The sequence below is a fragment of the Osmerus mordax genome, chromosome 1 (genome assembly GCF_038355195.1).
Source record: "Osmerus mordax isolate fOsmMor3 chromosome 1, fOsmMor3.pri, whole genome shotgun sequence".
Lineage (NCBI taxonomy): Eukaryota > Metazoa > Chordata > Actinopteri > Osmeriformes > Osmeridae > Osmerus > Osmerus mordax.
Window position 1 is genome coordinate 12,758,978 of NC_090050.1, and position 11,765 is coordinate 12,770,742.

At 45.7% G+C, this 11,765-nt stretch overlaps 1 protein-coding gene across 2 annotated transcripts; it reads left to right on the plus strand.

The window, feature by feature from the left end:
- The first annotated feature begins 1,449 nt into the window (after window positions 1-1,449).
- On the plus strand, window positions 1,450-11,151 carry pank4 (pantothenate kinase 4 (inactive)). Of its 2 annotated transcripts, none has more exons than XM_067245907.1 (19): window positions 1,450-1,579; window positions 1,920-2,002; window positions 2,242-2,450; window positions 2,590-2,773; window positions 2,901-2,993; window positions 3,605-3,758; window positions 4,227-4,408; window positions 4,540-4,621; window positions 5,488-5,588; window positions 7,037-7,192; window positions 7,527-7,639; window positions 8,005-8,092; window positions 8,280-8,431; window positions 8,785-8,840; window positions 8,992-9,041; window positions 9,274-9,378; window positions 9,536-9,636; window positions 9,851-9,919; window positions 10,145-11,151. In XM_067245907.1, exons 1-19 carry the CDS (start codon window positions 1,462-1,464, stop codon window positions 10,389-10,391), a joined length of 2,343 nt encoding a protein of 780 aa, XP_067102008.1. In that variant the 5' UTR covers window positions 1,450-1,461; the 3' UTR covers window positions 10,392-11,151. The 2 variants fall into 2 exon arrangements, with proteins under 2 accessions (XP_067102008.1, XP_067102016.1); XM_067245915.1 differs by having other exon boundaries at window positions 1,920-1,996.
- Window positions 11,152-11,765: the final 614 nt, after the last annotated feature.

Below are 11,765 nucleotides of genomic sequence, written 5' to 3' on the forward strand. Positions count from 1 at the left end.
GTCCAAACTTTTGACTGCTACTGTATATTTTGATCAACCTCTTTGAGGTTACTTTGTCACTGTGTCTTTCATTGATATTGTGCTAGCAGATTCTTCCATACGATGACTTTGAAGATAATTCGATTTAGCTTCATATGAAAGCCCAATGTTGTATTTCAAAATCTGTTATTTTGAAATCTGTGGAAAAGTGGAAACACTGGTCATATTGACAAGAATCACTTACCACTGGGATGGAGCAACCTATGTTTTAAACACTCAACAATTCCCTTCTGTGAAGGAAAAGTGACATTTAAATGGAATTTGTGTGATCATGAATATACAATTTACATTCTCATGTTTGAATGAGATAATTAACAGTTGTCTGAAATTATATTCAGTATTCAAAGATTGTTTTGCATACCCCCCCACACACACACACGCACACACATGCACATTTCATTGAGTGTAGGTCTATGTGTATCTTGAAGTTGTTTTTAAGTTGTTGTACTGATATTTTTTCACTGGAGAAATAAAGGTTTCTGAGCAACAGTTTGTTGTGAAACTTATTCCTGAAGCAAAATAAACAATGACATATTTCAACCAATGTAGGCCTACAGCGTGGTTCAATTTGCTTTGTTCCAACTCCTCTCTCTGTAAAGAGATGGGAAAGCATGAGGTACATGATACCCTACACAGTTATTTATGTAGTTGTTAGTTCAGTCTAAGATGTATTCATCATAGGTATTGAAGGATTGAATTATTCCAATATGTAATGATAGCAATGACACAAATCTGTGTTCTAGAAAGAGTGGTCTGGAGTCGCAGAGGTCCGATAATATCAGCTTTAATGCAGCAGTTGGAAATCAACAAGTACAGAGCTCTGGGGTTGTCTACGTTTCCCTACCCGCAACAGAGTTTGGGCTGGTTCACGAAGTCCAACTGGCTATCTGTCCCTCCCCAGCATATATTTATACAGTGCAATTAAAACAGAAAGATGAAAAGAGGGTTGAGCTTGTTCTCTCGTGCATCAGGGAGCTGTTCTTGCCTACGGTTCCCACCTGCTCGGGTGCCGTCTCCACCCGGCTCCAAGGTTGTTTCTGAAAATGAAGAGATAGAGACACAAAGAACAGCCTGCTTCCCACACCATGTGTGAGACACCATGTTTAAGCCTGAGCACACTTCTTAAATCATAAGACAGAACTTTAATAAGCACAATGCATAACTTTACTAAGCACAATATTCTTTAGTATCCATAGCCATATTCAATATATGCATCTCATATAAACCTATTTGTTTGGAAATATTATTATACGACAGTAAATTTGACAAACTTCAACTCTGTTCTGTGTCACGACATTTGCCTAGATAGAAACGATGTTGGGCAAGAACACGAAGTACGGGTTGATTTTGATTGGACCATACCCTTCCAACTCCTAACCTTGCACACACGAACACAGCCGATCAGCCGCAGCAGATCTGATCATGGCGGAATGTGAACGAGTTGACAGGAGTAATCAAGGCATGGATAAAAGCATTACGCTGCCACCCGACGAAATCTTTCGGAATTTGGAAAATGCAAAGAGGTTTGCAATCGACATAGGTATGTACCTCCAGCTTTGTTTCCAACTGCTAGCTTACAGTTTCTGGTGGAACGTAGCGAGTTATTGCAGCTAGCTAGGTAGCATTTGTATCTAGCTAGCCTATCTTACTAGCTAGCTAACTAATCATGTCTTGTGTTACTTAGCCATGGTGTGTAAGTGTGTTAACGTACAATTCTCTACAAACCAATGTGCATAGATACGTGGAAGCTCATTATTTCAATGCTGACGAGCCATCTCTGGATTTACGTCATGTAGAGGGCTAGCCACCTAGCTACAGCTTGCACCAATATTACTGCAAAGTTGTTTAATGCAGCGCACGTTGTTTTTTTTGCTTGGAAGGTGGGTCGCTGACCAAGCTGGCGTATTACTCCACGGTTCAACATAAAGTAGCAAAGGTTCGCTCATTCGACCACAAGGTAAAGGTAGGCTACTGATGCCCCCCTTATTTCCCCCGTCATGAACGACACATCAAACACCTGTTTGAGTATGTGACATCGCTGACTTGCGTAACGTGTTAGCATTTTCCTAAAAGGGCTCAAAGATAATCTTGTTAAATAAATAAATGCATCTAGAACAGAGCTACGCTCATATTTACTGTGCGCACGCAGTTCTAGTCAGCTACCATACTCTGCAGTAGTGACTGTGTTATGTTATCCTCCAGGAAGCAGATGGAGACCCACTCTATGAGATCTCAGTGCAGGAGGAGATCACGGCTCGCCTTCACTTCATCAAGTTTGAGAATGCCTACATTGAAACCTGCCTGGACTTCATCAAAGACCACCTGGTTAACACAGACACCAAGGTGATCAAGGCGACAGGTGGAGGGGCCCACAAGTTCAAAGACCTCATCGAGAAAAAGCTCAAGCTCAAGTAGGTGATTCGGTTGAACTTCCTGTATTTCTTGATACTGTAGCTTTCTATCAGTATGACAGCGTTGCTGTTTTGTGTTACATAGGCTGGTCTATCAAACTATGACTGTGTCTGCTTTTTCTTCTGTTGGGTGAGCCAGAGTGGACAAGGAGGATGAGATGACCTGCCTCATCAAGGGCTGTAACTTCGTCCTGAGGAACATCCCTCACGAGGCCTTCGTATACGCCAAACACGCCGACTCAGAGTTCCGCTTCCAGAACTCCAACCCAGACATCTTCCCATACCTGCTCGTCAACATCGGTTCTGGGGTGTCCATTGTCAAGGTAACAGCCCAATGATCCACACTCTCTCACGTTACTTCTCTTGTGACTCTTTACTTTCTCTTGCTCTCTTTTCTCTCTCGCTGGGATTCCTTCCTGATTACTTCTGATTACTTCTGACCCCAAACAGGTTGAGTCTGAGGATACGTTTGAGCGTATTGGAGGAAGCTCTATAGGTGGCGGAACCTTCTGGGGCCTGGGAGCTCTTCTCACTAAAACAAAGGTAAAGACCCACGTTCACACTCCTAGCAGTAGCCAGTGCTCCTCATTGTACGTGGCACATTGTAAATCCACTGTTACTGTGACCTATTATCAGCCTTCATTTGCACAACTGACTCCACACTCCAGAATCATGTTACCACAGTTATATAAGGTTCCCATGGGTCCTAGAAATCCTTGACATGTTTTTAAAGCGAGAAAAAAAATCTCGGCCTTGAAAGATTTTGGAAATAGACAGGAGGTCCTTGAGTGCTTGGAATTTATACGTTTTGTGCAAGAATATAAATTGAAGTGCTTTGCTGTTAGAGAAGACTAAATACCAAGTAAGTCTGCCATCACTGTAACAGCACAACTGAGAAGGGTTTACACATTCCAAGCCTCCCTCTCTTCCTCACTTTTGGTCTGGGAGCTTCTGTAAAGCCTGCTAGTTCTCATTATAAACATTCTCAGTATATAACCTTGATCCGTGTGTCAAATAATGCTGTTTTGGAGGGAATTGTGCCTGGAAAGTCCTTGAAAAGACATTGAATTTTATGTTTAAGAGGGTGTGGGAACCTCGTATAATAAGGAACCTGTTAGGCCAAAACACTCCTCATCTCCTCTCCCTTCACGCAGAGATTTGATGAGCTGCTTCAGTTGGCCTCCAGGGGGCAGCACACCAATGTTGACATGCTGGTCAAAGACATCTATGGGGGATCCTATGGCTCTCTGGGCATGACTGGAGACCTTATAGCCAGCAGCTTTGGAAAGTCTGCCACTGCTAACAAAGGTGATTAGCATGTCTTGACTGTCTGAAGCCATCTATTTGGTAAGCCTTTATAAACCAGGGAAGGAAAAGGGACTGAATGACTCACGGTGTTATCTGTTTACTTGTGCAATGTACATTCCTCTAGAGCTGGCAGTGACCTGTCACCTAGTTTAGCGGTGTGGCCTTGGTTTAGTAGCTGACAGTTAAGAAATGTAGCCAGAAATGGCACTGTGCCATAAAACCTCACAAAGCAATATACTAAAGTTGTGACACGCTCGCGGTAGGTTCATGGTTTATATGAAGTGACCTATACCATACCTAATATGTTATACTAAACCCTAATCTGCAAAACGTAAACTAATTCTCCACCCACAGCACATGGGTCCTGCTTGGTTTTGTCTTATAATTTCCCTTCTCGACCAAATGTTCAAAGGCACGCTTGATTGAGCCTAACGATCTCTCTTTGCTCTTTAACACGGCATTTCCCAGAGTTCTCTAAAGAGGACATGGCCAAGAGCCTCCTGCACATGATCAGCAACGACATAGGGCAGCTGGCCTGCCTGTATGCCAAGCTGCACAAACTGACCAGGGTCTACTTTGGAGGCTTCTTCATCCGGGGCCACCCTGTCACCATGCACACCATCACTTACAGCATCAACTTCTTCACCAAGGCAAGGGTTCTAGGCAAGGGACCCAGTGTGTGTGTGTGTGTGTGTGTGTGTGTGTGTGTCAGTGTAGCTCAAGCTGTGTGTTGTTGACAGTGCTTGGAAATGAGTCTAATTTGTGTGTGTGTGTTTCACAGGGTGAAGTCCAGGCTCTGTTCCTCAGACACGAGGGCTACCTGGGAGCCATTGGGGCCTTTCTCAAAGGAGCAGAGGAAGACAGTAAGTCCAGGAAGGGCTCAGGAGGGTGGCCTTCAGCTTTAGGTCTGTCTTATAATGATAACATGACTGTATACTTGCATATTGTTTACGTCGGTAAAGCAGCTTTCTCCTAATGGATGAACACACTAGCTCCCATTCCACCCGGTGTTGAGTTTCTGTTGGCCTCTATTGCCCCTGTGAAGGCAAACAACTCCTTGTTTGCAGAAGACAGTATCATTCATCTCCACCAGGAGAGTGACTGTCAGGTTCAGGCTCTGGGTTTATCAGTAATAGACTACCAACTGATTGGAAAGACAGTTTAACAAACACCTCGACGTAAAATGACCAGTTCAGACACAACGGTACTAGAGGGTCCGTCTGACACATGAAGGTCAGAGGACAGCATTTCTAGTAGAAAGGCAAAGACCAAGACAACACACAGCCAACAGGTGTATGAAATTCAGTGAAGAACACGATACAGGAATCAGTTGGGACACACAGAGTATATGAACGAAGGATATGACTGACCTACCGATAGGGATTCACATAAACACATCAGAAATCCCTGATTTCTTCCCCAGTTCTTTCTTCCATGGTATTTATGCTGTCGTACGGATGTTGCAAAGTTGCTTTGGATAAATATATAAAAAGTGTCTACCAAATGAAATACATTGTATCCAGTGTTTCCTCTATGTTGATTTTGGCGTCCTGCCACGACTAACTTTCTGCCGCTTTCGGCTGTACACAATGTTAGGCCGTCTATCAGCAGTGATCTTAGAGTGCATGTCGGAGAATAGACCTGCCCCCACTGCAAAAAAAAATCCTGGAGGAAACACTGGGACGTCATCACGACCCCCATGTTGGTGTGTGTTCCTTGGCTGCTGCAGATCCCAACCTGTACAGCTGGGGGGAAAACTACGCCGGCAGCTCCGGGCTGATGAGCGTGTCTCCGGACCTCAACCCCATGCAGAGGGCCCGCAGCGGAACGGTAAGTCGCTACGGAAACGCCACCGCGAGAGAGACGATGCGTGCGGTCTGTCCGGCCAAATGTTAACCTTAGGCTTCCCAGGGGAGCGGGAAGAAATGTGTCGTTGAGGAAAGGGTTGTCTGAAAGTTTCACTGACCTGTACCCCCCCCCCCCACCCCCTCCGCCTCTCAACCGGGACAGATATTTGAGATGATTTGACCAGGTGGGGATGGTTTCAGTCAATCGGAGAATGAACTGGTGAACCACATTGATATCAGCACATTGCCTACACCTCACAAATTAGTTTAGTGAGAGCTCCATTGGTTTACAGAGAGTTGGTTACAGTGCTTTCATTGGCATGAGCTGTGTAGGTCGGTCTTATCCCACACCACAAGATGGCGCTCCTAACCCACATACCGCAGTTTCATTTGGGTGACATTTCACTGCTCCCGACATCTTCAGTCTGCCTCTTTCTTTTTTCTTTCTTTTTTTTCTCATCCCATTTCCGAGATAAATGTCTTGGTATTTTACCCTGGAAATGTCACCGCCGTTGTCCTAATGTGACCATACCCCTTATCGATCTCTTCAACCTGACATTCTTTTGTTTTTCATGTTCCTTTCTTCTGTCTGTCCTCCAATCTCTTCCTGCCTCTTGATTACCTCCCCTTTCCTCCAGTTTCCAGTAAGTACTCTGTGCCTGGGTGGGCATGTTTAAAAGGGCTCTTCAGGACATTGCTTGTGCTGTCGACCTGCTGTAGCTCCAGGCCTGCGCTCTCCACAAGTGGTGCTGACCCTTAGATCTACTCAGAAGCAAAGCCGCTTTTAGATTCCTATCTGACTTACGGAGACAGTGGTCCTATCTAGACCTTGCTGTTGTTTTGAGATGTGTTGGGGACTGGTTTATTGAAATGTTTCTCATAATAACAAGGTGTGATGTGACTAAATAATAGTGGTGCCAGAAATCAAACACTAAACTCCCGGTTCAGATTGTATCGTGGCTAAGAGTCACTGTTCGGATCATTTTTAGTATGAACTACATTGCTTTACACCACTACTTAACAAAGAATGGTATTCAGTTGAGGACACAACGTACTTTAGTAGTACTGGACATGTAGCCCACTGTGCTTGGTGTGTGTTTGTGTCTAGACTAACTGTGTAGCTAGTTGATGTACTAACTTCAAGGCCATTCGAAGATCTTGTCATTAGAAGTTGGAGGTTTTCGTTCTTGGTGCGTGTTGACCGCTCACCCACCTTCTCCTGTCTTTTCTCTTTCTCTTTTTTGTTTATTCCCCTATCTCTTTTTCATTCCCTCTCTCTCTCTCTATCTCTCTCTCTCTCCATTCTCTCTCCCTCTCCCTTCCCTCCCTCTCTCTCTCTCTCTCTCCATTCTCTCTCCCTCTCCCTTCCCTCCCTCTCTCTCTCTCTCTCTCTCTCTCTCTCTCTCTCTCTCTCTCTCTCTCTCCCTCCAGTTTGATATGTTGGAGATGGACCGTCTGGAGCGACAGCTGGTGAACCTGCCCCTGCTGCAGGATGCGTCCTCCTACATCCCCGACACGGTGGACCTGACGGAGGACGCCCTGGCCAGGGAGTACTGGCTCTACTGCTTCCAGGAGGCCCTGGACGGGGTGAGGCCTGCAGGGGGCGCCCCTCTACACACCCATATAGACCTTCCATCGATATCATGTGTCACGTGTGTGTGTGTTTATATGTATGTGTACACACACACTTATATATCTATGTATGTAGATCTCAGACCTCCCATGAACTGTCGACAACTGAGATCCGACCTAAACCCCTCAGAGAATAATAATGTTTATTTAGCAGACTCTTTATCCAAGCAACATACAGGGGAGGATTTGAGCCTGTGACCTCTTGATCTGCGGTCCAGTGCTCTACCACTGAGCCATGCCCACCCCCAGAGAAGAAAACCTCTTAGTTTTTTTCCTTCTTGTGTTCCAGGTGGTGAAGAGGGCTGTGGCCAGCCAGCCAGACCTCCCTGAGGTCGCGGAGCGGGCGGAGAAGTTCCGTCAGAAGTACTGTCACAAGCTCCAGACCCTGCGACACCAGCCCTTGTAAGGAAAACAGCCCCGTTCCACATGCCAGGACACACGTCATGGTCCTCGAGCAAGCATCTGCACAGCACTGTTAGAACCTTCTAGACTAGAGCTCAGTAACTGTCTCTTTAGCGTCTTCTGTGTGTGCATCTTTTTAAATTCATCTAACTTTGTACAAGTTCTACTCTAGATCTAGACTTATGTAGATTATGTTGAAATGAAGGCTGAAGTTGTGCAATATCTGGGTGTTGATGAATTGACTGTCATTAAGTGAGTAGTTGTGATTAGAGGATAGTGTGTGTGTGTGTGTGTGTGTCTATTTTGTGCATTTCCGAGTGTGTTTCTTTCTTGCTAACGTAGAGTGCTTCTCTTCTCACTTCTAGTGCTTACGGATCCCTCACTGTCAGAAGCCTATTAGACACAAGAGAACACTGTTTAAACGAGTTCAACTTTCCCGACCCCTACTCTAAGGTCTGAGCGCTGTCTCTCCGTGTGGCTCTCTTGTGTCTCTTCCTGTGTGTCTTGTACTTCTCCTCGGGTATCGTTTCAGTCAGTTTGTGTCCAAGACTGGTTTCTCAGCTCCTCTCCTATCCTTCTCTTCCTCTCCTTCACTTGCTCTCCTTCACTTGCTCTCCTTCACTTCCTCTCCTCCCCTCAGATTAAGCAGAGGGAGAATGACATGGCCCTCAAGTACTACCAGAAGGCCGTGAGCTCCCTGGAGCAGCTGAGCTGGGAGCAGAGGCAGTTTGCCCTGGTCTGGGGCCTGCTAGCAGGGAACGTATTCGACTGGGGGGCCAAGGCTGTTTCTGAGTGAGTGGAGCCGCAAGGACGGGGCCCCCTGGAGCCACTCTGGGCGCCTCGGATTCAGGGTCCTAAACCCTGGTCAAAACAACTGTGACGAGAACCGAGTTTTCGAAACACTCAATGTCAAAGAGATTTATTGTCATATGCATAGTGCAATGCAGGTCATTCTGGCCAATGAAACTCACTCAACGAAACTCGTCTCATTGTCTCAAGTCTTTCTATAAAATTGTTTGTAGAATTGTCAAACTTGTGTTAAAAGGATGTTAGGATTGTATTTTTTTAACACACAAATGATGCTTTTGCTAGACATTGAATGTTCTCTCTTTCATGCACTGTCACTCCCCGGCTTGTTTCCACAGCGTTCTGGAATCCGATCCAGAGTTTGGCTTTGAGCAGGCAAAGCGACAGTTGGAAGGTACTGCTCCTCTGTATCTCCACTGCTTCATGTGTGAAAAAACATTCTGTCTTGACCAACCTGCTGTCATTCAGTTGGCTTCCTCTAGTCACCGTTGAAAAGCCCCGAAAGGAGGATCAGCTACTGACACCTCTTCTCCCTCCTCCTCTAGAACGTCCTTGGCTCGTTGATGCTTTTGACCAATGGCTGGAGAGACTGAAGGTAAAAATGCTGCTCACCTCTGCTGTGTGATTTATTATATAGCTAATTTTTATTTTTTACAAAACATTTATGAACGTATAATATAAAGTAATAATCACGTATTGCAAAACCTTCTGAGGATGAGTGTTTTTTGCGTGTGTGTGCAGTTGATAGCGAGGCTGGTGTAATGTGTGTTGGCGTGATGCTGGGGAACTGTGAAGGAGAACTACTGACGCTGGCTCTCTCTCCACAGGGTCCTCCTCACAAGTGTGCCTTGTTTTTCGTAGATAATAGTGGGATAGACATCATTCTGGGGGTGTTCCCCTTTGTCAGAGAGCTCCTCTATCGAGGAACAGAGGTAGGGATCCCTGCCAGGACCGTAACCCTGACACACACACACACACACACACACACACTGCTTCCTTCACTCAAGATATTTCATTGACAACTGTGATTAGCAACACGACATCCATCATAACACTTCCAAAGTTCTTTCTTTCTCTCTTTCTTTAAAGGTTGTACTTGCCAGCAACTCTGCTCCAGCTCTGAATGATGTGACCAATGGTGAACTGCAGATTCTGACTGAGAGGATTGCTGCCATGGACCCTGTCATTCAGTGAGTTGATAAAAGCGCTCAGCGCATGGACCCTTTCATTCAGTGAGTTGTAAGCGCTCAGCGCTGTGTGGCCAACGCTGTGGTCGCTCCTGTCAGTCAGGTGACTCTGGAACCCTGGGAGAGGGGAGAAGGGAGGAAGCAATACTGAGAGGAGACGTGTGATGTTAGCTTCTCTCTCTTTCTCTCTCTGTCTCTCTCTCTCTGTGTGTGTCAGGACTGCCGTCAAGGAGGACAAGCTTGTCTTGGTCCAGAGTGGCTCCAGCTCTCCCTGTCTAGACTTGAGGTCAGTTCTCCTCTCTCCAACCAAATAACCACTGGCATTGTACCTGGATCTATACATGAATAATAATAACAACAACAGTAATCATAACAGCAATACAACTTACTATAATAATAATAATAAATTAACAATTTGAAAAATAGTCATTTCAAATCTGGTTAGCGTCAACCCCTAGTCTCAGGTGTGGAGGTTAGCGAGCCTGAGTGAGTCTCCCTGGTCTCCCCTCAGTCGTCTGGACAAGGTCCTTGCCATGGTTGTGCGCGAGCGCCACACCGACCTGGTGATCATCGAGGGGATGGGCCGCGCCATCCACACCAACTACTACGCGTCGCTCAGCTGCGAGAGCCTCAAGATGGCCGTCCTCAAGAACTCGTGGCTGGCCGACCGGCTGGGGGGCAAGCTCTTCAGCGTGGTGTTCAAGTACGAGGTGCCCCTGAAACCCCACCAGGAGTTGGCGGCGCTGACGCCGTCATGAGCTCCCCAGGACTCCTCCGGGCTGATTGGTTCTACAGACACAACTATAGGAGTGTACATGACATGCACCATACATGCTGTATCTATAGGAGCTGCTATAGGAGTATATCTGTAGGAGCATGTATGGACACCTGTGTTAGAGGTACTTCTTGGAGCATACATCTCTCGCAGCTTTACATAGTTGTATACATCCATAGGAGCTTCTTGTAGGAGGTTACATCAATATGGGCCTAACTGGAGTACAAGTCTATAGGAGCTACCTTTAGACACATCTATAATCGTGTCTGGGAGCAGGCTGGAGGAGTCCTGCTGGTGTTTATGATTGAATGAAATCACGACTTACCTGATGAATGGTACTGGCTCAGGCATTATCAATAACCAATGGACTCTGGATGATTTGAAAGACATGCGGAGGGATTTAATACGGAGTTGTTTCTTAATATCAAACTGTACTCATTGTTTTGTGTTTTATTCCGGTTTCACTAGAGCCTATACACAGTTAACCATGGTTTGCACCAACAACTTCAGTGTTCTGGCTAATCCACAACCTGAATATAGCCTACGTAAGCAGCCAAAACCAACTGTTGTTAGTGGTTGCTGGAGGTGTGTGTGTGTGTGTGTGTGTGTGTGCGCGTGCGTGCGTGCGTGCGTGTGCCAGCTCAAAAGAGGGACAGACAGTTCATGGAAACGAAATCTGTAATCAGCAAGTACCCCGTCGTCACGCGTCAGCATCCCAGCCGTTCCCATGGCAACGCTGCTCTGCCACGGTGGGTGGGTGGGTGTGGGAGTTTAGGGTGGTGGTGGGGGATCTCACTTGAATGTTATGATACCAGGGTAATTATCAATTTCACTGGCTAAACTTTTTTTCTTTTTCTTTCTCCTTTTCTTTTTCCCCCCTTCACGAAATGCGTTTAATGTGCCTTCAGGTTGTTGTCGTGATCAATGCAAGCGTGATTCGCACAAAATGTCACCATTTAGGTCCTCCGTTTAATGGAGAAATACAAGCACACTGGGATTGTCTACTTTATTCTGACAAGTGTCATTAGGAGTCTACCAATGAGTCCCCATTAGGCTGCTTGGTCTGTTGCTGCCCAGTCAGATAGAATAGCTGGGAAATGGAGGACCTAGAGGTCAAGACCAGAAGTATTCATACCATTATCAGGGAATTTGTTTTTAGCAAAGTAAATTAGAGCTCCAGAAGGTGGCAGTGTTTTACTGATATTTTCTGCAACCAGTACTTAATTCACTGTTATATTGACTTTCTATAGGTTGTCCGAATCAAGACTGTGAATATAACATCTAATATTACACTATGTTGATCTTTTTTTTCTTCAAGCAAACTTGACTCACTATAATCAGTAATGGATGTCCAAGT

What these genes read in the sequence shown, in the direction of transcription:
- pank4 (XM_067245907.1), top strand. Translation starts at nt 1,462, where the DNA reads ATGGCGGAATGTGAACGAGTTGACAGGAGTAATCAAGGCATGGATAAA. An exon ending in GAGAAAAAGCTCAAGCTCAA is followed by an intron (nt 2,451 to 2,589) that starts GTAGGTGATTCG and finishes TGGGTGAGCCAG; the next exon opens with AGTGGACAAGGAGGATGAGA. An exon ending in AGAGGGCCCGCAGCGGAACG is followed by an intron (nt 5,589 to 7,036) that starts GTAAGTCGCTAC and finishes CTCTCCCTCCAG; the next exon opens with TTTGATATGTTGGAGATGGA.